Source organism: Ptychodera flava, chromosome 21 (assembly GCF_041260155.1).
Source record: "Ptychodera flava strain L36383 chromosome 21, AS_Pfla_20210202, whole genome shotgun sequence".
Taxonomy (NCBI): Eukaryota; Metazoa; Hemichordata; class Enteropneusta; family Ptychoderidae; genus Ptychodera; species Ptychodera flava.
The window spans coordinates 19,940,058-19,965,872 of NC_091948.1; the positions used below are offsets into that span (position 1 = coordinate 19,940,058).

At 38.0% G+C, this 25,815-nt stretch overlaps 1 protein-coding gene across 1 annotated transcript in view; it reads right to left on the reverse strand.

Annotated features, from left to right (window-relative positions):
• Positions 1-1,243: 1,243 nt before the first annotated feature.
• Positions 1,244-25,815, reverse strand: part of LOC139121668 (chondroitin sulfate proteoglycan 4-like) — a 93,120-nt gene continuing 68,548 nt past the window's right edge. Inside the window, exons 2-3 of the mRNA XM_070686746.1 lie at positions 8,225-13,009; positions 1,244-7,405 (exon numbers count right to left, since the gene is read on the reverse strand). Of these exons, the coding sequence (XP_070542847.1) occupies positions 4,731-7,405; positions 8,225-13,009 (7,460 nt within the window). The 3' untranslated portion in view covers positions 1,244-4,730. The remainder of the gene's footprint in view (positions 7,406-8,224; positions 13,010-25,815) is intronic.

The following is a 25,815-nucleotide window of genomic DNA, read 5'->3' on the forward strand; positions in this document are numbered from 1 at the left end:
ACGACACTGATAGGCAGCATCGGCCTTCATGACCCTGTACCCTGTTTACCTGTACACATTTGGCCCCAGTGAAATAATTCACGACACAAGAAGAATGAAGGGGACAATAAAGTCATGCAAAATAAAATAAATCAAAAAATAACTAAAATGAAAAAAATAACTAAAAAGAGGCATGCAATTCAAAGCATATCCAACACTGGAGAACACAACTGAAACAAAACAGATTTTACATAGTACTGAAACAATACTTTAATCGTTTTTATGAAAATAATATTATAACAAAATACAACATGCACGGGATAAAATATATATTTATAACTGTATAATACCATATGTAAAAAAAACACTTTTTACAAACATAATATTAATAGTAAATCAATGTGTCATGTCACAAATGAAAATGGATGAAAAATTTGATGTAAAAATATTGAACAACATTGTTAAAAAAAAGGTTGAACACAGAAATGATGATGAAAAATAAATGACATGTCACATGTCCACCCGTAAAAGTTGACAAGTAGAGAGGGAAATGGCAACTTGTGTTTAAAAATATCTCTAACTTCCGATTTCATACACTTTGAACAAGTTTCAAATACTTGGAATTCCATCAGAAAGGTGACAATGTTTGATGCTCAGGTTGGTTCTTGGTTACAAAAAATAGATAAAATTGATCAACAATCTGCTGTTGAGAGTGGAGAGCATGATTGAGTGTTTTTTTCTCACCCTATCTTTTCACCGTACAAGTTCAAAATGTGTGAGCGGAGTGTTGCTATCACAATGCAAAAATTGTTGCTTGCATTTTACAATTGTAGCTTTCTTTCAGAAATTTGCCAATCATTCCTTTAATGCAGAGGATCTGTTCAACCTACAGCCATCACGCTGCTCATCCCCAGTTCCCTAATAAACAGGTCAATAATCACCATGATAACATGGGTGTGGGTCAAACCATTGCGGTGAAAGGGGGTTAATGACGAAAGGCAGCAAACTCAAGATTTTGACTGCATTCCAAAAAGCTGACAAGATTAAATATCAATGGGTGAAGTGTGTACTAATTCCTGCTGACTTAGTTTGTAAAATACATCCATCTTTTTGAAAAAAGTCATTTTGTCAACAGGTTAACAGAATTAACAGCAATGATCAGAAGTAATAAAGAGAGTGTAAAACTGAAAATAAATAAAATCTCTTCCTTGGAAAAAATGTAAAATTTGTCATTCTACTAGTCAGAGACATTGAAGGCAGGCCCTTTAATCAGTCACATAGCTTTGACTTAACTCTTTATTGCAAGATACAACGCTGAAAACATGACAGTGATAAATATGAGACAACTTCCAAGTTTAATGAGTTGGATATTTCTGCTGTCAATAAAAGTCATTTCTCGCTGGCTACTCAAGTCAGAATGGTAAAATCATTTTCTGAAAAGCTTTCGGATTCATCACTCTCAGGATTCATGTTATCAATGTTCAGAAATCATTACTTTGCATACGAGTGCCCAGCCACATCATTTTTACTTGACAGCGGGAGATGACTTCATTTTTACAAATCCTACGAATCAAGGTAGAACAAAAACTGTAAATACAGAACAACAGACTTCATTGATAATATCACTAACAATAAATACTAAATATACATAAGACCATTGAGATGAAGGATATACGACACACGTCATTAGTGACTAGTTGATATACACACTAGAGCAGGTGTGAAAACATCTGAGAAAGAATCTGTTCTGTATGTGTCTTTGTGACTGTATGTGTATGTATGTGCTTACAGTAACATCTATGTGTACACATGTGCTTTTTTTTACGCCATTTTTACATTGTTTGGTTGGGAACACATCCATAAATTGATCATTTTTTTTAGTTTACTAGTGACTGGCATCAACATTTCTCATACAACTAATTATTCACATGATTTTCAGTGATTCTGTGATGATATGTGCAAGAAAATCACATGATTACGACATCACGATGTTGACTGTCCACAGTTTTGTCTACTTACTCTTGCTGTCCCATAATGCATCAGGACAGACAATAGCGGTGATTGTGAAACATTTATGCATTGAAATTTTGAAGGGTAGAGACCAGTGAGTGTTCATGCAATTCTGGGCAGAATTACCGACAGCTGACCCCCACCATTGCGTTCTTGGATAGCATGGTAATCACAAAAGAACATAGCTACATGGTTAACTTACAAAGACAAAATGAGCTGAAAAAAAAAAGAAAATTCTGACAAAAAATACATTCTTGAAAGTTGAAAACTCATTTGTTGAAAATACACTTCTTTGGATGACAGAGGAAAACACAGCAGATTATAAATAATACAATCAATTCTGAAAGTACGAAGACTACGTGTATATGAATATTAGCAACAATGAAAATGGACTCCACGACACTACAACCAGTGAAAGTATGCTGCAAAAGTGAGTGTACCGGTCTACTTGTTCTATTATCAAGACAATGACTCAACTAACCCAACTAGCTAGCTAGTAATGAAGAGTTATAAATAGTTATCTCCAGTTAGCAATAGTTATATATCACAGAAAAACACTTCTGAAAACCTTTATACTCGGCTTCACTTAAATTATATTACATCTTTCTCTAATCTTGTAAAATATTTTCTTGCTTTCATTTCTTTCAAAGCAACCTCTCCAATCTGAATCGCTGAATTCTCGTTGTCATTTCTTCCAAGTTTATATAGTCTTTTTACGGTGATCCTAGGGAGACTGACAAGGATCAGGCTACAGCCCTACATGATGAATACCCAGCACCTTTAATTGTCAAGCACGATTTTTTACCTGGTGTTGCAAAATCCACTCTTTTTAAGATTATTCCATTTGAAAAACAAAAATACTGAGTAAAAAATAATCATTTTAAACAAGACTAAAAGCATACTTTTCAATGAAGCCCTTTTAGGGGGTTATATAAAAACAAGTAATGTTACGTTTGAAATAAATTTAAAAACTTACAGCTAAACTGGCAGCGATTCTACTGTTACAATGAATTCGTCTTGCCCTTGTTGAAAAAAGTTTCCCTTTCCAAAAATTTTGATTTATGTATTCATTTCTGCTTTCTAACAAGCAAAACAGTCAAAATTAAATTTACAATATTTTCCAGTAGTTTTTTTGAAAGTTATGTCTTCATAGTACACAATGACAAACATTTCGAGTGACATTGAGTGTCAAACAAAAAAACAGACTTCTCAAATGACACATTTGAAACATAAATGCAGGACTCTAAGTCTGGCTTCTAAGCCTTAATAGAACCCATATCCGAGTTCTTGTCAAATTTTATGACCCACATTGAGCACAAAGAATGGGCTACGTATATGAACAAATCGTTCAAAATACAGCGAGACCCCGGAATGGTCTGCCACATTTTAAAAATTAAGAAATATCTCTACAGAATGTCATCTTGTTCATTTAAATTGTTACAAGATTTCTGAGTGCTCTCTCCTTAACATTTTGTCATATGTACCATACATATACTTGAAACATGAAAGGGTGCTCGGAAGTGATCATATTCAAGGATTGTCTGAGCTGTGGTGCTTGAAAGACTACTGACAAAGGGAAATGAAAGAGGCTATGATTGCAATGTTTAATTTGAAGGGACACAGTATGAGTTCTTTCATTCAGAGTTCAATGTGCAAGGGAAAAGAAGTTAAATTTCTGGAGAGGCAGGGAACACATCACAGTGAGCTTTCCTGAGTGTGTGAAACACAGAAACATGCAAGTCAAGCAGAGTGTATATATTAGGACTGTCACTTCCGAGAAGCAGAACGCCTGTTTCATTCTACGATTTGTCGAGAAAAAATATATAAATTTCTTATATCAACCACGGAGCAGCAACCTGTTTGGATTTGAGCATATTTCTGAGCACAAGAAATTAAATATCACACAAGACGATTTGCAGTACTTTGTTGTGTGAGACATGCATTGTTCTGTTATAAGTTTTTGTTGACAATAGATAACGTCTGCAAATTTTTTTTTGTGAACAACTGGCAACATCTATCTTGATTGAAAACTATAAACTAACAGGATTGAAAATGAAGCATAAAGAGAGTAGAGGCCAATTTCAAATGATTGTCACGGTAACTTCTTATCCAAATTGTACAAAGAGAAGTTGTACCTACATGTACTTGCCAAAGGGGGTAACTGCATATTCAAACGGTAGGTTATCCAAATCATTTTAGTATTAAAAGGTAGAAAATATGAAATGCTGAGTGGACAATGTTTATTATCTATGTTTGTTTTGAGGATAGATAATATGTAGCACCATTTGGGAAGTTGGAAAAAACATGGAAAACTTGGAAATAACCATGGAAAACAATCTTCCAAACATTCATACTTTTAAAAGCTTTACATACAATCAGAACACAAAAACAAATCCTATTGGAATACCAGAAAATCCCACCCTCACATTTTTTTTGGACAACTTCTGGAAATTTTTCAGAATATTTCCCATTTTTGTAATTCACTTAAGTAAGCTAAATATCTACTTGGCCAAACATTGTCCGATTGCAACCGTAAGTACAATGCGTGAGGTACCTGACAAATATTACCCTAGTTGTAATTCTTAGGCTCTACAGTTTACTAAGCTAAATCTTTGAAAATTTGTGCATCGCTGTACTACATTACATAGGCTCTTGGCAGTTTTCATTGAAGTTATTCTAAATGAGATGAGATTTGTCATCCAGTTGTCTGTGATAGTTGGTTCTGTTTGAGTGATGGCACCTTACACCCAATACTGGTTCTTTTGCAACGTAGGATTGGATGTTCTACAGTGCTCTGCCATCTCAGGATCAGCTGCCTGCATATTGTAGACCATGATACCACTTCCACTGGAGGCCAGGCTCACAACGGACTGCCCTGAAGGGCCGGGAACGCCAGCCATGTTCTGGTAGTTTGGTGCCATTCTTGGGTCTTCCATTCCGGGTGCCATTCCGAGTGGTGTGACGGTCACCTGCGGTGCCAGTGGGCTTCGCTCCGTGATTCCTGGGCTTGGGATGGGAGATCCTGCTTGTTGTGGTGAACCAGATGTGCCAGCACCAGCTGGATTATTCCCAGGAGAACCCTGTATGGGAGGTCTCTGTGGCTGAACCACTGGAAGAGGAGGTTCATCTGGCTCTGGATAAGGTGAATCCACTTGGTCGGGTTTGGAATCTTTCCTTCGCATTCTCCAGATGACCACGATGACAACAACTGTTGCCAACACTATCAGGACAATAATTGGTATGATGACAGCTAGCTGACTGCCAGACACAGAGCTTGGATCAACTAGACTTGATCCTGGTCCACCTTCAAGTGAGTTGTTTGCACTGGTGGTTGGAGGATCCACACCTTTCTCTGGAATCTCCGAGTCATATGAAACATCCACCCATCCGTTCAATCTATTAGTGTCTTGCTCAACATCATCGGGATCCAATTCATCTGGAAAACTCTCGGACTCAAATATCTCATTGGGAACATCAACAGTCTCTGTGGTTCCACTGGGATCTTCTTTGGGGAATTTCTTTGCCTTGACTGGTTTTATATGGATGGGTAGTAACACCTGAGCTGGTTGCACATTCCTGGCTTTCAGTGACAGAATCATGGAGTCTTGAACGTGGTTGGTCTTATTGTCCATTTGGATGGCCTCTGCAAACACCAACACATTGCGGTTGACGAGGTCACGCTGAGTAAACTGGAATATTGGCTGTGATGTTCCTGCATTAATCAGCTGGCAGTATTGAGGGAACTGAATTATTTCAAAGGTTGGATTACTTAGAGTCCTGTTAGCAAGCTCTGTAGCATCGAGTTCATTTGTTGTTAGGTGATTGGCGTTGCCTGAACGCAGTGTGAAATGCTTCTTCTTCACTATTGCTTTCACTGTCATCTTGAAAACATGTGCTGGAATCACGTTCTCTGAGTTGAATGCGACAAACTCAAATTCGTCTTCCGAAGCTGATTTGTCCGTCTGAAGATAAGCAAGCAGCTCATTATCGACATCAAGCTGGGAGAATGTCGTCTGCGGTTGTTCATTGATCAATAAAATACCTCGGCTTGGAGGCTTTGTGACGTTAAACATGATACCGCTGCGGTCACCATTAGTTCTTGCGGCGAGGTTGTCTCTTGTAACTGGTGCGTACAAATCACCTTGTGGCAGCTCAATTCCTGTGTTGTTGGCCAACACCAAAGACAGAGGAATCACGTTCAGGTTGAACATTTTATATACGTCCTTGTGAACGCCATCAGAAACTCGGAAGTAAAATGCCCCGGGTTCCTTCTTGCCGTTGTGAATGAAAATCAAGGCTTCGTCATTGATGTGCTTCTGTGTGAACTCGCGGAGTGCTACACTATGATCAGAGATGAGAGCAACTCTACCATTGGAAGGACCATCAATGATATCATACTTGATTTCTTCAGGTGGAGAGTCAGGATCAGTGGTTTCAAGATATTCTCGAGTGATGATTTTATTTATTCCTTGAATAAGTTCCATTCCTGGTGCCAATGTCAGTAACTTGAATGGTTGGTCGTTCACTGGAAGGATGGTTAAGTTGAATGAGTCGTGCAAGTTGACATTACTGTTGTTGCCGTCGTCAGCGATTTCATCACCGCTGACAGCCGTCTCTACTGATGATATGCCTAGCTTTCCAAGCTTCACGTCAAACTCAAAGGAGTCACGCAGAGTGTCTGAGTGATCATGGATGTACTTGACAGCACCTCTGATCAGATCATCTTGTTGGAAAGTCACATACGGCCTGGTGACGTTGTTGCCATTAATAACCAACACACCATGGATAGGAAGCTTTGTGAGGTTATACTCGATGATGTAATTTTCCAACTCTCCTTCCACTTTTGCATAAAGGTTTGATGCATCTAAGTTCTCACTGGTTATCACCACGGCTTCACCTTCGCCTACTTTAGCGCCAGTATTTGCAAGTAGAGGACTTTTGACGGGGCCAACAACGTTCTGGTAAGAAATTCTGATGTGAAATTGCTGATCTGTGATATTTCTGGCAGCTTGGCGATGAACATTGAACACAAAGCCATCTTTCTCATTCCACTTGCTAGATCCTCTGTCATGTTTGTAACCGATCATGCCTTGGTTGATTTGCTCCTGACTGAACTGCGACACTTCCTCGTACTCCGTTGATCCTTCCTGGCTTGTGATCTTCACAATCTTGCCAAGCGCTGGTTGGCTGATGACGACAAAAGTGATACTCTCATTGGACATTTTCTCTGGCTTCTCATTGGTTACTGCTTTCAGGTGACTCGCTGTGATTGGCTGAACAGAGTCTGGATAGACATCAATGCCAGTGTTGGTAACCACGGAAACAACTAGTGGTTTAGCTGTGATGCTGAAGATCTGTCGCTTAGCGGAGTTTTGCCCGTCATTCACCTGGAATCGGAAACCTCCAGTTCTGGCACCTGTGAGAAAATGAAAGATTGTGATGACACAGCATGAAAATTCAAATACACTATTATAATTTTCTCATGAAGAAAGATCCAGGTTCCCCATTAACAATAGAAGTTATAAAAAATTTGTCGGTTAAAAGTTTAAGAAACTGAAGCTAAGTTTGAAATGCCTTCTAAACAGCACACTAACTGCAGCTTAGTCACTTAGTCAAGATTGATGTATAGTCTATACAGCAAATAGAGAATTTTCTTCCTGACATTTTCCACATCTGATTTACAAATTGTTGCAAATTTGGCTTCCATTTTCCACACATTTGAGGAAAAATTTTAAAATCTACATCGTCATTTTTACAACAGATGTCATTCATTCCTACAAGGATACTTCCTCAAGTTGAAGCTGTTATGAATGACACAGCGATACTGAAAGAAGCAGTTACTACAGAGTATCAAGGTATAGGAAAGAATTGGGTTTTCTTTTTGCAATGTTAGTCTGCTGTAAAAATATGCCAATAGCCTAGCCTCTTGCAAGATGACACTTAGTCTCAAAACTCAACGATTTCATGAAAGATTTACATCATAGCAATCCACTGAAAATTAAATCACATAATAACATAATTTACTGATATTCACTGACTCTAAATTGTACAGCATAAATTTATGAATATTTGTAAATTAATCTCTGGCAAATAACAAAGACATACGAGATATGTTAACTGATTGCTAGTGCTGATGACTTTTTTGAACTTTATCAATGCTGTCTACAATGCTAACAAAATGCAGCCTGTATCTAAATGAAACCACTTTTGAAAATACACATCAAATCATACTCACCATTGTGCACAAACACAACCTGCTGGTTGATGATGTCAGCTTGAGTGAAGTTCAGTATCGGTGTTTTGATGTCAGACTTCAAAGCCATGTGGCCATTGGTTGGATTGGTCAATATGAAGTACAGCTCTTCGTTTCTGGTGTCCAGGTCCTGAGCACTCAGGTCATCTGTGCTGACCACTGTGACTGAATCAGTGAAGACCTCCATTCCTTTGTTGGTGACAAGTTCAGGCGGTTCATCGTTGACTGGAGTGACTGTCACGTTGACGACATGGGGATCACTGACCTTTTTTGAACTTGCATTGGCCATGATGGTGAACTGGTCAAACGCACTGTCACTGCCATCATGGACATAGTAGATGAACTCGTTTCCTACATCTTCAGTCGTGAAAGTTGACAGAGCTACTTCAGGCATTCTTGTGTGTTCAATTCTTCCTCTTGTAGGCTGCTTGACAATCAAAAAGTCCACAGGGCTATTCTTGATGTGCTTGTTGTTAACCTTCACGTACTTCTCAGTCAGAGCTTTAGACCCGCCTTCACGGACCTCTATGTTCTTGACACGCAATGGAATAATGTCCGGTATGATGTCGATCTCGAATACTTGATCTCGTATCATCGTCATGCCGTTCGTTACCTCAAAGACAAACTCATCTGAGACTTCACCAGGTGCCATTTCAACGTACTGTACTCGTCCTTGGTTGATTTGCAGCTGAGTAAAAGACACAATGAATTCAGTGTCAACTTCAACACCCATGTCTTTTTCGCTGCCCTCGTAGGTCAAAGTTGTCTGCGCAGTATCAGATGTTGGTTGCTCCTCTCCGCCACCAAGCCTAGCAGCACTCTCTTTGGTGAGCAATCTCAGGTAGCCGTTCATAGCCTGCTTAGTTACGTGGAACACTATGTCTGCCGGACTGCTGTCTTTGTGAGAGGCTTTCAGGTGAGATTTCTTTATGGTTGCTACACCCATCTCCGTGACAACCAGCGGACGATTCTGGCCGATTTCGGGAGGATTCTGGTGACTCTTGAGGAAAATCTTGATCTGCATCTGACCATGTTTCTCAAAATCTTTTATCTTGATGGTAAAATTGAAACTATCGGACATACTGTCACCATCATCATGCTGGTATCGAATTCTCTCATTCTTCAGCACTTCGAGGTTAAAATTCTTGAGATCCCCGCCTTCTCCTTTCTTGAAGAGTTTTCCATGCATTGGTGAAGATGTGATGAAAAACTCAATGTTCTTGTCTTTTGCATTTAAATTTGTATCAATTGTGAGGTTATCGGCAGACAGCATGACGGCCTTGCCTTTCTGTGTAAGCAGACCAGTGTTCTGAGTGATATCAATGTACGGCTCTGATGCTTCAATTTCCAGTAACCCAGATGAGAACTTAGCACGATTGTCATCGTACACGAAAAACACCATTCTGCCAAATGATGAGCCTTTATGTTTGAAGAGCAACTTGCCAGCTCTCAGGTCACTTTGTTTGAAGCCATACACTGGTACTGAGACGTTGTTGACATCCACCAGTTCCCCATTAGCAATTCTCTGTCGGCTGTACTCCAAATTGTCATCATCAAAGTCAATGTCAGCATCTGTGTACTTTAAGTCTGCATCAGTCAGGAGTTTCTCATCGTTTTCAACTACTTTGAAGACTTTATCAACAACACGTTCTGGTTTGTTGTCATTCTTCATCTCGACTGTGATATTGAACATTCCATTGACGATGGCATCATCAGAGGTTTTCAGCTCGGGTTCATTTGTCACTGCCATAGCCATGAACTTGAAAGAATCCTGCATTGTTTCAGAGTCATCATGTTGATAATTGATCACTCCTTTCTTCAATTCTTCACTGGTGAATGACTTCACGTTCCACTGCATGACCTCCTGGCTTTCCTCATCCAGGAGCTGAAGATTTCCGTGTTCTGGAGGAACGGTGATGGTGAACTCAAAGCTATCAGCCAGGAGGTTATCAACGTATAGATTATCAACAGTCAGGGCTTTGCTCATGCCTTCACCCACGGTAAGTCCCGTATTTATGACACCTGTACTGAGTTTATCAGGTATGTACTCGATGGTGAATGTAAAGAGGCTGGACTGGTAGCCCATCGTGGATACAAAGAATTTGAATGTATCGTTCACTGCTGTTCGAATGTGGTGTTTGATTCGGAAACCAATGTGCCCTGCGTCAATGTCACCCTGGGTGAAGTGGTCACCGGTTTCGAGATGACCAACAGAATGTCTGACCACATGACCGTACTCTGGTTCCATTGCAATTGTGTACTTGATTGTGTAATTGTTCTGAATGTTATTGACAAGCACAGAACCCAAATGCTCGGGAATGATTGTCTTTTCCTTGATGACATCAAGAATCAGATTGGTGTTGTTGACAACCCTGATTGACAGTGCCATCACTTGAACGTTAACACTGAACACTTCGGTTGTAACATCCATGCATGATGCCTGCAGCTGAAAGCTGTCTTCCATTTCATCAGAACCTGATATCGAATGTGTGTATCTAATCTTGTTCTTGTCCAACTGCCGCTGAGTAAAATCCTCCACCATAGCCCAGTCTGCTGCAGTCATCTCTTGTACTTCTCCAAACTTTGGCGGAATGAAGACATTAAACCTAATGGCTAGGTCCTGACCAGGTGCATTTGTCACAACTTGCAGTTCTTCACTCTTAATCACCACACTTGACTCTGGATTAACTTTTATGCCTGAATTCTTTGATACCGTCAACTCAAGGACAACTGCCTCAATCCTCAAAGAGACAGGATCACTCCGATCAAGCGGATCAGAAACGCGGAGCCCAAGCCTGGACTTTGTCTCCGTGCCATCATGAACAAAGAATATCTTTCCAAGGTTGATGTCCTCTTGGGTGAAGGTGGTTATGCTCTGACCTGGTTCGTCGGCGTTTTCTAGATATCCCATGCTTGCAATGCTATTGAGAACTGAATAAGTTACATTTACAGCATCGTTGTCGGGGTCGTTTACGTTCAGTACATCATTCGATATCATGCGTTTTGTGTTCACAATCAGCTGCATCAGGCTGTCTGCTGGCAGTAACAACTCTGGAGGGTCATTCACTGCACTGATTTCAATCTTCAACACAAAGCTGTTGTCCTTCTGCAAGCTTTCCGGTAGCTCTCCATCGTTTCCAAGAATGTTCACTTCAAAGGTCAACCTATCCTGGAAGTTTTCCGATCCGTCATGAATGTAGATAATTCGGCCGCCCATGAGATCAAGAAGAGTGAAGATGTCATTGTTGCCGTCCCGGCGCAGTCCATCATGGATGATTTCACCAAATTTTGGCTCACGAGTGATCTGAAACATGACCTGGGATTCTCTGAGTCCTAGATCAGCGAGATCTCCATTGACTTTGATTTGATCAGATGTAATCATAGCCTCACCACCTTCAAGAACTTCTAGTGGTTCCAAGGCAAAGAATTTTTTGGACTTATCTCTATCCTTGTTCTTCTCCTTCTTCTTTTCCTTTTTGTTTTTCTTCTTTGAGTCTGCCTCGGAAAAGTTGATGTCTAACTCATCAATGATAGCGGTCGGGTCCTCGGTCGGTTTATGGCACACTTCCAAGTTACATTGACATTCATACTCGGCATATCCAGATTCGATGCACTCAGCTTCCGGTATACACGGCTGTCGAGAAGTGCAGGGATATTCCCACACACATCCAGCAGTGATGAGATGGGTAACCCTGGAATCTTCCAGGCTGTTTGCAATGTAATTGATTTCTATTTCTCGTATACAGCCTTGAATGGAACCTCCATCATCTTCCCCCGTCACGGATGCCAGATCTTGCCTGGATGCCATGGATCGTGCTTTCTCCACTACACCACCAATATACAATGGTCCACTTAATTCAAGGATTTCACCCTCCTCACCTGCCAGCGTCTTAATTTCTGGCGTTTGATCATCAACTTTTATCTCAAGAAAGGACTCTTCTACCCGCAGTAGAATCTTGTGCCACTTCCGGTCATTTATCTGAACATTGGAGTGGAAGTCGATTGTGCCCATTCCTTTGTTGAGAAGCATTCGTAGTTTTCCATCTACTATTTCGACAGCAATGAAATCCTCATCCTCGCCAGTGTTGTACAAGAGCAATCCTTTCTCGCCATGTGTTTTCAACCAGCAGCCAAACGAGCCACTCTCTTCTGCTTCCCATCTGGAAAATGTCACATAAGAAGAAGAGTCCGTAAAACTGATTGGATCATTTGGAGCAGCTGTGAACTCTGCACTACAGTCCCACGTTACATCCTGCACTTCAACATACTGCTTCAAATAATCGTTATCCAGGAACTCCTGCACTGTCTTAAGTACATCGACTCCGTTGAAAACCACATCAGCAAGACATCCTCGGAAGCTCTTGTCCGATTCACCGATGTAATCCTTGTTCAAGCTGCCGACACCGCCTATGAATACACCTTCCTCAACTGTCAGTTCAAAAGATTTTCCAGGTGAATCAGCGGTGGCCAGCAGCACTCCGTCAATAGTGAGATTGGCTTTCTGCTGAATTCGTGACAGTTCAACATTATGCCACAACAGGTCATTGAGTTTGACTCCTGTGCTTTGAAGTTCAACAATTCCAGCCCCTAAGTCCATCCAAACAAGGATACTGCCACCACGGAGCTCAATTATGCAATATTCTGAGTCACCAGCAGCCAGGAAAAGAAGACCCCTGGATCGGCTTGTACGGAATCGAAGATGAACTTGCGTTTCACTGCTTGAATCTTTTGTGGGAAACTTGATGTGACTTGCCCCATAGAATGATGCTGTTAATAGAATAAAAAGATACACACATGAAGTAATTTTATTTTTCATATGTACTGGTACATGTGATCTTGGTATGATTTGCAACTGTGTAATTTTAATATTCATAATTTTTGATATTATCCAATTAACACTTCACAGTTAATGCACACTCAAATTACCAGTATTATCATACTTTTCTGGTGTGTGGTTTGAATGGGCTTATTTTGAGGTCTGAGAAGGACACAAAGTTTTTTGTGAAAATTAAAAATTATAACTTTCCCCCTAGTGATAGTAATATAGGGAAAGCAGCCATTTTGAATATCAGATATTTAGAATATTAGGCAATTTGTTACTCTAATCGAAAATTTGCATAGTGGCCCCTTGTTATGAACACCGTCACTCTTTTGTGGGGTGACTGTGATATGAAAGGGTGTTGTTTTAAAAGTTCCCTAAGAAAATTTGAGCAAAAGTTTATATCTTTCGCTTTCAAGATGCCTACAACCATCATTGCGTCAGTGCCTGTCAAAAGATGAATAATACGGTGTTCTTCATACAGTGTACAGGTTTGTATTGAAGCTGATAGAACCAATGCTCTTTTTCCACTTTGATGTACTGCCAACTTCCAATATGCATCTAATAGTGTTTTATCATAGCTTCACAGTGACTAGCATCAGCCTTATTTTGACAAAGGACTGAAGCATTTCCAAGAAATATATAAATTGGAGTCAATAATACACAAATACTGGTAGAATGGTTCTTTAGAATGAAATACTGATTCATGTTTTAAAGTTGTGCCTAAGTTCACATCGTATCACATTGGAGGAGCAGAAGTCTCACCTCAGTGAAATAATTAAAGATTACCAGCCAGAGCGTTCATGTGCATGAATACACTTTTTCAATTAAGCACACTGCGTTACTATTGAAGTTTTATAACCTGCCCTTAATCTGACAAGTAGCTGTAGCAAAGTAATCAAGTTTAAATGAACAACATAAAATACTCCATTCGGTTTGAAATATTGAAACTGCTTCAGGCATGTTTACCTACACAAAGCAATAATCAAGTTTTCTTTCAACAAAGTTACAAACTTTTATCAACACAGCAGTGATTTTGAAATACTTTTTGATCACTACACAGTCTTATAAAGAGACAGTCTTCACCAGCATGTTGTATGTGTATTATTGGGAGTTGTGCTGAAAGGTTGCTATAGTAAGATAAACTGAATAAGTGGTATAGGTTTGGAAAGTGCTTGCTTTGAGGAATGATGAAATAGGTAATCCTCTCATTTGTCGTTTCCCAACTCTGACAGTAGAGTGCCCTCACAGCTGAGTAACAGAAATTACAGCCCGAGTTCACTGACAATTGTAGAAACCTTAAAGTTGCATTTGATGCTATCACAAACATGGTCAGTCTATTAACCTGCCTTTATATGCCATTCTTGTTAGATATCTTTGCTTTCCTGAGGTAGGTCTGTTGAAAACTGTTATTACAATATTTATCCTTTTAAGTTAACCATTACAAAAGTGGAGAGACAATAATCCTAAATGCGACCAAAGGAAAAGCTAGGCAACATTGCACAACAAGAAGCAATAAAGCAGGATACAAATATTATAACCATACCACTGGCAAGACAAATTACATACAAATCTGTTTGAATAAACGTGAAGAAGTACATCACCTAGGATAGTACAGCATATTGAAGTGCAGTACACCAGAAGCTGACAAAAATATTGTCACAGCGCCCTCACAGTTGATGACTGCCAAATCAAGTCCTCTGCATGACAATTCACAGCACGACCATACATCATTGTACACAGAAGTGAAATAATTATGATATAAAGTCTCCGAAGATTAAATGTACCATAAATTCAATTTCTGTTGATAACAAGTCCATTTCCTTCCTTTGGAAAAAACATGGACGTAAAAATGGGAAAACTGTAGTTTTAGGATATAAATATCTTATGGAGAAAGAGTACAGAGAAATGTACCCCATGAAGTCCTGGATTGAAAAGGTGCCGCACTGCACAATGGTTAAGAACACATAATAGTTATACAGATGGCCAGCTTGAGTTTCATCCAAAAAGTGCACTGATAAACTCGTCTGTAGGGACTGGAGGCTAACATCCGACGGAAATTTCCTATCACACTATCTACGGTACAATTTGTCAAAGCGGTCAGGGGTAAAATAATTTCATTTACACCTTCAGTTTGTAGTCTGTCACAGGGATTACACCTTTTGACATGTGTTGTAGAATGCCTGATAGAATTTTGTCAGAATTTGAAACTCTTAGGTGAAAGAGTATGTGTGTGAGTGGATGATTGGCGAAAACTAACCTGCTCGCACTGTATGCATCACATATTAGATTTACGATTAGAAGGCTGGTCAAAAGTCATGATAAGCAATTCATTCTTGTGGGCAATTACTCTGCCAGTACTCCCTAAGTTAGTTATTAAATGCAAAAGCGTGCAATTTTCAGATGGTTATGATGTGCTCTTATACCTCAGCACGCTTGAGCAATCTGAGAAGATTCAATAAATGAAGCACATGGCTTTTGTTCCCTGTCAACATCAATGGCTGGTTTATTTTATTCTGCATAATTGGAGGAAATGATACAAAAATGAACAAACAGGACTACAATCAAATTGGCTATGATAAGATCATGTTTTTTATGGATGATTAATTACTTTGTGGCATTTTTCTCTTTTTTGGGGGGAAATCTGATTCTGCCTTATGAGCATTATGAGAACAAATATGTTTAGCATCATAAAAATGACATTAATTTTTTTTCTTATCAATTCCTTTTCATTTTGTTTTCTCAAAGTTTTAGTGCTCTTCCTTTTCCTCCCCATCTCCCTCTCTCTCTCTCTCGCTCGCTCTCTCTGTGCATCAAGTCAGACAGCTGACATTTCTACATTTCATAATCTTTGAGGATATCTGACACCTCGCCATACCCAAGCAATATCATATACATACAAAAATTGATTACACAATGCTGGCTTTAAAACTGTTTAAATATGAGAAAATTCTACCCTGCAGAGGATAGAAAAAAAATTTCTTATGAATCTGTTCCTGACAATTTATAAAAGCTAAATATTCATTGTTCAGTGCAATCACTTAATGTGTGCATTCCCACAGATTTCTTTGACTTCGATTGCGGAAAAATTTCTGGAACCTGTCATACTTGAAACTTAAAAGGAAATTTCCTCAGAAATGATAGGTATATTAAATGTGGCAATTCATGAATTATAAAAATGCTTCCATTACCTTTTTATGTTCTTTTCCTGAAGTCTTTCAACCTTTGCTATGCAACTAAAAAGTATCTTTTGAAAACAACATTTCATTTTCACTGTAGCATCGTGGAATGCATATATTTCTTGGCTGAGTGATCGCATGGAATACTGGAACTTTGCCAGTAATTTGCATATGCCCAATTTATCACGCATAAATTCATTAACTTTCTTCAAAATAGATAAAAACTCTGAAAACAGAAATACTACACTGTAAAAGATAAATTTGGATCAGATTTACAGTTTTCACAATCCCTATGGACATTGGACTGCTTTTAACTGTAATATAACAAGATGATTTAACTAGATTTTTCCATCATACTTGAACTGCATTGAGTGATCTGCATCACAATGAATGCTGGGTATCACTATGGTGACAACAGACCAGTGTCAAAACTACTGTGAAGACAGTCCTGTGTGTCATTACAGAATCAAAACCACCTAGTTACAGCTGAGCACAGCACTAGAGTATGACATTTCCTGAATAAAAAGTCAAAGCCAAACATTGTATGTTCACTTATGAACATTAAAATTTAAGCGAATGTTCTTGACACATCTGTATGACAAGTGATATATTTGCAATTTTTCATTAGTGTAGAGGTTCAGAGCATGCAGGTTTTCATCTAATAACACATTAGTTGGCTTAAGGTCAGAGGTCACAATGACTCACCTGTTCCTGCAACTTGTAAGCACGACTGCCACTGAAAGGCAGATTATTTTTATTCAGATTTTAGCCATGGAATGAGAGCTATTCTGATCTATTTTGATTAATCCAAAATGAATTTATCTAAAGCTTAAACAGTGACAAAAGGCACAGAGAAATCTGTCTTCAAAGCGACTGATTTTTCAGCTCTACATAAGAAGAAGGGATCTTTATACATGTGACAAGATTAATATCTACTCCCAACCAACAACATTTAGAGCAGCTGGTTTCACTTTGTATTAAAATTTGATGTGGTTTGTCCAATGATATTGAGTTACAAACAAGCAGTAGCTGATACACTGTTAAATATTAATATGATTGAGGAGATCACTCTGCAGTAACACTAATGAGGAGTTATGTTTCTCACCATCAAATAAGAACACATTCATAGATACACATGTATGTGTATCTATGCTGAATCCATCTCACTTAGAGAAAGTGTTATTTTTTCCTCTTCTGTCTCCCATCTACTCATATAAATGCTATTTTCTCTCGCATTACCACTCTGACATGTGTAAGGACATCAATAAACTATGTTTTAAACAGTGTCTTGTCTTTCAAACATGATGGGGCTTCTGAGATTCAGGGCGTGGCAAATGCAGTGTGTTTGAATATTTATTGCAGGGAACTCGTACATTTACCTTCTTTAAAGCTCTTGAAAAAAGTATCACTGATCAACAAATCTAACGGAAGAAACACACAGCATGATTAATACGGGTTCCTCTGAAAACCAACAGCTTGCTAGTTAACATCCCTGTATCGCAATTCTAGTCCACAGCACTAGCTTCCTTTGATGCAGTCTCTTCTCACTGTCATAAGGTCTCTTAGTCTATGCATCGAAGACATGCCATTACATTAATATTTAGTGGAAACTGTTCAAGCAAGTTTGTTTGATTGAGAAATTTCATGGGGCAAAATATTACCAGTCAAGCATTATTTAGAGGAATATTAATCAATCCCTGATTATTTCACTGCTCCTGATTGATAAATGATGAAATTTTTCTGATGAAATCCACCCTTCTTTTGATTGCAAAGACATCATGATGACATCATTAATAGATCCAAGAACAATGTGAAAAGATATGAAAATAAATCAAAGTCTGGAAAATTTACAGTTGCAATTTCATGTCCTTGGAAGTTAATTGACTTTTGTCTTTTTTGCTGAGCCATCAACATTGAAACAACAATAACTTACAGAACCTGGGCACCTTTGGAATAACAATCAACCTTTTACTGTCTCTCTTCTCCCTTTAATGACTAACCACAGTGACACATAAATGGGCCGGTGGATGATGTGACTGCCATATAAAGCCAGTGGAACAGCAGATCATCTTCTGCTTTACTAGTTTCTGAGAAACACCCGAGCTGAGTCAGGAAATGAATCTCCTTTATTCATGGAAAGTTCAAGGCCAGCTATCTCTCTAATTGCGTCTTTTCAATCGCAATGGGACCTTTCTGAAAAGTCTGCGCTTACAAAGGTTTTTATCAATAACTTGAATTTATGATTCAATCAGAGAAGGGCTACTATCTGCGCTGACTGACTACTGTAACAACAGATTACCTTTCCTACCCATGATGCATCTGAAAATTGTTACATGCACGAGTTTGCACTTTTCTGACATTATCACAATAATTATGATACTTCACTGAAAATATTTATGTTACTCGCGTTGAGCAATGAGCATGTATCATGAGTGATCCATCGGAAATCTCATCAAATGAGGAACTGAGACTGAACATCATACAAATGTGATTGGCACAACCGCTATGATCCTGAAGCTGCTGAAGTTGCCAATTGGCAGCAGATAAATTGAAATGAACAAGAGAACATTTTTTGTAGGTGAAATAAAGCAAAACATTTTTAGATATCTCTGGATAACTTTTCTCCGTTGAATTTTCCAAAACTGTTCTACATCTTTTTTCAAAGCTCCATTATCTGTAGCTTGTAATGTTTTTTACACTGTTTGTGTATTGTGTCTTCACCTAGTCCTATAAACATGTCAGCGGCCAGGTATTAACTTGTCAATTAGTAGTCTGCATGTATGTGTTATGTTCTATGGTATTGCTGACAATCGGCTGGGTTCTACACTGAACTACAAACCAGTTGTCAACAGTTACATAGCATATTTTATTTACCGCAGCATTTGTATGGCAGATATTTTGTATTTCTACATATTAAAAGGGCGGACAAGAAAACATATTTGTTTTCTGTAACAGGTATAATGAAAATACATCTAACTGTAAAACCAAATAGTTACAACTATCGTCCTTTTAACAGAAACATCATTGCACTCTTTCCACCTTCCCAGCATTCCTTGCAGTTAAACTGCGCATCATCACTAACTTCCCGGCACATGATGTCACAAAGTCTCAATACAACAGAAAGGGTGACATCAAACTTTCATCACTGGAGACCCAAGATTTTCAACATGGCACTTGATGAGATGAAATAAGACTTAAAGTGACGAAACAGCCAGGGCAGTTCAGCTTTGTTATGGAAGTTCATCTTGATACAGCATTCCTTTGGGAAGAGCAACAAAGTTTATCTCCTCTACTGAATTTTACATAAGATTTACTGTCGCTGAGTTTCTAGAGCTTGCCAGAATGCTTAATTCTCTCTTCTGGCCCCTTGACAATCCACAACCTATAAGAGCCGTCTAGGCACAAAGCCACAGTCATGTATCACAGTAAAGTCTTCTTACTGTGTTCAGGAGAAGATGCTTTGATGCCATAGTGCTTGTATATCATTGCTGGTTTGATGTGTTTTTGCAAAAGTATTTTACGAAGTTGCTTTCCACAACAGAACTGGAATGAAAAGGTACTGAGCACTTCGTTATTTCCCTCACTGAACCGTGCAATTTTCAATTTCAGTAAAATACTTATCCACTTTCTATAGCCCACATTTTGTCATTATCTCATACATGCAAATGATACCATAACTTGCCCACTCATAATCCACTGAATGAATAACAACAAGCTTGCTTCACAATCAGCCACGAACAAACATCACTGAACAAGTCAAGTGGTTCTGGAAAGACTGTATTCTCTTCTAGCTGTATTTCTCGTCTATAAATGAATCTCCATCAAAACTTTAAAGTCATTAATCTATTCTGGGAAAAAGCAAAGAAGTCCACTTTAAGAATTCAAGCCAGAAACAAGAAATCAATACGCATCCCTCTCAAAAGTGAATACAATTACGTCGATATGATGGAATGCTTCTCAATCTGAGGCTGTTTTGTATCTTCTGTGTTTGCACTGATGTTGATGATGTTAGCAGAAAGCTTTTTGTGATGATTGGCATTCAGGACACACTCTCACGGTGTTTTGCATGTGTTGCTGAACCTTTAAATTATACGGGAAAATCTCCACAACCTTGTGAGTGAACAGTGATCAGAATCAGGATATACTCCTCGTATGGTCATGCGTACATAATTGCCATGGAGATTGTCAGTGAAATGCTACAGACTGCATAATGAGAAGCCAATGATATCACAGCTGAATGATGCACCATTTTTTTAACGATTTTTCATATCCTTCATTCTTCAGATGGGTAAGGTTGCTAGATTCATTTTTATCCATGCATGATGATAAGCATTTCTGGTTCCTCTGAGGTCATGAAATCTGTCAGAAGGCAAAGAGTAAGTTGAGCAGTGGCAGAAAACAGCTACTGGTACATATGGTGGAATATTTTACACCTACACTAAAGGTGAAAGGTCAACTACTTGTCTGCAAAACCAATCACCAACTGCTAGCTGGCAGAGAAATGCATGCAATTAAATGAAAGTCTTACACATTCATCAATACAGTAAATGATCTTTAAATTATTCAGATGGACAACCAGGGTGTCATGATTTCAGATTGGTAGTCTGGCTTCTCGAATTTCATTTGGCCATATGGCAATTTTACCTTTTTTAAATTGTATTAGGTTGGTTCTATTAAAGAACTGCAGTTTCTCTTCAACTTATTTATGCATGCACGTGGAAGTGGTCCTTTAACACGTTTATCTAATCTTGGCTTTAAAATTTTGATGACAATGTTTTGAAGTTAAAGAGACAGATTTACAGAGGCAAAAACTCTTCATACGCATTAAATTCAAAATTGTTGCAGTTCTGATTGGGAAAATATGGAATTTTGAACATTCGCTCAGTACATTCACTGAAACATTTATGTGCTTCAGTCAATGTACAAAAGCTTGAGACAGAGCTTAAAAAACTAAAAACCTTTTTAACATTATAGCCCTGCAAGTGTTGTTGTTAAGGGATTTAATGGCTGATAGCAAAGTCACTACTCTGGGAGTACATGAAGCATTAACCAATATGCTGCGCTGTCATAGACTAAGCACTTTCACAGCACTGTGATGTTCTCATTGGTTTAGAGTGTACGCAACTATTAAACACAATGCATTCATCATTCATTAAGTGATTCATTACAAGACATTTAGTTTCCAGACAACCTCTTCAAGTTTATATCACAAGTTACTTTCACAGTGATCAAATTTCCCCAATCGTTTCCACCTTGGGCCAATGGAAAAAGAGACTATATTTGCTGCAAGGTTGAAACCCGGCCGCGTATTTAGTATTCAAAATCCTCGGTTCAGTGAAAGAAGTGGAAGAGATGCATACAGAGTTTTTCAATTATGCAATTATACTGTCAAAAATATATGACTTGAAGCTATGAAACAAAATAAAATTGGAAAATGTGACTGCCTAACAGAAGAAAATGATGTAAAGAAATCACATCAGTGACACAGTATGATTAAGTAGCAATTGTTGAAAATTAATATAATACACGTTGACTGGTAAGTGAGAATTGGACTAATTGATTAGTTTAGCGAGAAATTGGCACTGATTGATTCATTGTCTCATTTGTCTGACAACTTTACTTGATGGAAGTTGTTGAAACGCGATCCGCTATGTTGTTTGTAATGGAACCATGGATTGATCAATCATTATAAGTAGCTCAGAGGGCAGTGGACAAAGACAGCTTTTTAATTGAAACTTAGGGGGTTTGTTCTTGTTATAACACTTAAGTTAAAGATGCCTTATCTGCTCTTGGATTGTAGGACTAAGTGAGATCTAACTTTCTCACCCCCATTTTCCTCTCTAGAGTTCAAACTTTACCATAGAAAACAATGGATTGGTTGAAACCATTGCGGTGAAAGGGTTAAGGATTCATTGAGCATCTAAATATATTTAGATTTCATATTTGTCACTAATGAACAAAGAAACAGAGTAGTAGTGTCATGTAAAATATTGCTATTGTTTAGATTTTTTACAAGGTTTGACAAGTTATGATGAAAACAATTTGTGCAACCCACATGGTTTGTTTTGTCAATGCGTAAAACACAGTTGAGGATTAAAGGACATACCAGGTGCAAAACTAAAAACATGAATAGTAGGTCAAATTAGTTAAAGTTGACCATTTGTGATATTTTTTGAAGCACTATAATGGTATTACAGTCTTTATTAGCCACAATTTCTCAAGTTCAAGTGCTGAGAATCTTTCTGTAATTTCCACATGATGCAGTTCTTTTTAAAATTGCACTTAAAATTTGTATTTATTAAATGTGAAATAAAAAGTGAAAATTAAGTTTAACTCCCTGAAATCAGTATGTCTCAAAAGTAATTCAAGAAATTATGAATCCCATTGGGTGTGTTTGAGAAGGAATTTTTTTAAATTACTTTCTATACATGGAGAGTACCCAGTAATAAATAACGTTTTATCAGCAATCCTTATTATCAAATCATCATGTTTCTTTTCCCCTTTCCTGTTTTCCAAGCATCCATAATTTCTGTCAGAATAATTCACAGAGTGAGAAGTTTTCATGACTTGTTCAAATTTTGGTCTGTCTGCTAACAGTTTCATAATGTTTAGTATTCTGGTATACAGTGCCAAGTTTCCATATCTCAACGATGATGAGACCTCTTGCCTGCACCGTCTCAGAAGGAAAAGACACTTTGTTTCTTGAAAAGTCATGGAGCTGGAACTATACAATGGCAGGGAGGGCATATGCTTCAGGAAAGGCACACATTCATGCATAACTTATTCAGGCATAAACGTATCAACAGGAATATTTTGCAGGATGAAAGATGTGATGAGAATAAACCAATACACAGAGTGTATCAATTATGCAAAAACTTCATACACAGACCGTGCATTGACGGCAAACTTGTCCCAGTGACCTCAACGGTACTAAATGCACATGTGTTCAAAACCTGACTGACACAAGCACAAAGAGCTCAGTCTATAGAACAGATCTGTAACGTGTTCTGAAAAAACCAAACCAGAAAACTCTGCATTGTTTGCTCACAATTCTGCAATTCACAGTATTAAAGTATTGTAATTCAGAATATTAAATGTATCCAGGATGCCTAGTGAAGCGTGAAATTCACTTCTTCGTCTTCATCGTGATTGATTTGAGAATAAGCTGGTTATATCATAATTAACTTTCATACAAACCATTCATCATAAAGCGTTATCAGCATCTTCTTTGACCATACAATTACCATAGTAATCGGGAGAAAGAAACTTCAGTCATTGAAAATAAGTATTGATGGATGTGACGGTTGATGTATGTAAACTTCTCACTTTGACAGAGCATTTCTACTGCCTTGTTGACCGATTTGAACATTTCTCTTTGTGGGAACAAGAATGGCTGATCGATTTTTATGCTAAACATGAAGTTTGACAATTATAAGACAAATTACACAGTGTAATCTCTTAGCTATTTGATTGTGGAATCATGGACTTTGCTAGGACAATTCTTTGATTTTAGAATCAGTATAGTCACCACTGAGAGAAATAAACAAGTCAGATTTTTACTCTGATTTGCACCTTGAAATATATCCACCGCAAATACATGATTAGTTGAATCAGCTAAATGATGACATCATCCACGTGTATTTCACCCGTACTGTCAAAATTGCTCTTAACACCATCTTATCTTTAATTCAAACGCGTACGATAAACAAAAGACATCCGACATAACATTTATAGTTTTGCCGGGAATTACAAAGCCGGTCAATACTGTCTGGTTACCAAGGTAACCAAATTAACGCCACAAAGACCTAACCCTCTTTAGAATGGCAACATCTAAGTCATTTTTAATGGTCCATTGTGGTGTACTATTGTAGAGGGCTGTTGATATATAGTCTAACACCTACTGAATAAGATGCCAGTTTTTAGCTCCTGGCAATACATCAACATAGGCAAGGAATCTAATATTCTTCCATTTTTCATACAAAATGGCTATGATAAAAGAAAAAAACTGAGCTTAATTTTTCATGAATTCAAACAACACTTTGCCAAAACTACATATTAACATTGGCTACAATGTACAATTATACATTCAATGCTGTTGTACAGTGGGTACATTAATGTCCACTGCAATTAAATTCATATTTTACATTGTATCGTACAAGCTGGATATGGTATGTGCATTTCATTACTGATGAATGCCAGGATTTGATTTAATGTTTGTAGTCATGAATGCTATAACCTTTGGATCACTATATTGGCATGATTAGTTTAACTTGAATGAAATCATCAGAGAACAGAAATGCAGAGGATTACAGAATTTTATTGCAGGCCTGTCTTTGTTAATCTCAAAACAAAACAAAAACTGCATCAATGATGCTGTCACTCCCATATAGTTTACAACACAAGCTTTAAAGCCCCAATAGCTGCAAATGTTTGGCAAAGCGATTTCAAAATATCCTTAGTTTTCCAAGTTTTCTTTGAATGAGACCCATTAGAGACTAAAAAAGTGTGTAACGCTGCCATGACTATCAAAAGTGGTGGCGCCATTTTATGGGTGCGGCACCCGTTTATTATTAAGCCTCTTAAAACATGTAGGCATGGTCCGAATCAGCGAGCAGTGATACTTCAATACACATCCTTCAATTAACTCATTTACATGAACCAACTTTGGTTTGAAATTAAAATCATGAAAATAATGCATAAAATTAGCAGCTATTGAGGCTTTAAAATTCAAGAAAAAAGAATATGATTTTCCACTAAAAATCAAAAACATAGCCTTTACATAAGACACTGCAGATTTCACTGCAATTTTGTTACCTCTCGACCAGGTCATTACTACGAGAACCAGTATACCAAATTTCAAAGCTCTTGGATGTGTAGTTTTGAAAAATGTGATTTTTTTGACCAAAAAGTTACAAAATCAGCATTACAAATGCTACATAATATATTTTGTTACAATTTGAACAAATTCACACCAGGCCATCCCAAGTAACAACTTACTGAATTTCACACCTCTTGGACCAGCAGATCTGAAGTACATGACTTTTTGACCAAAACTGACAAAAATATACTTAAAATCGAAAATGGTACGTATCCTAATAAAATGATTAATTTGCAGAGTTTGTGCAAGGTACGTACATGTATGAACCAAACATAAACCAAATCTTGCCAGTGGTTCAAGAGCTTCAGCGTTTTCACTGATTTTGCCTTCGTTTTACTTCATTTGCATATTTTCAACATGTTGATTTGCACAAATTCACATCTCCATCCTATGATGCACCTGCACAGCAAGACAGTCAGTTCAGCCAATTTTGAGTTTTTGATAAGAATGTATGCATACATGCATACATTAATACAGGTAAATATATGCATACAGACAACACATTCATCAAGCCTGTACAAATTATTACCTCCGACAGTGTCATATACACATATGGCAATATGGAAGCTAAAATCGCAAAAAAAAGCAAAATGTCCGTTGTATGCTATTCGGCTATGGACATTACATAATCCTTGTGAGGTCATGGAAGAGACCATTCAGAATGATGCACAAGTTTCCTGGTTGTGGATGGAAACAT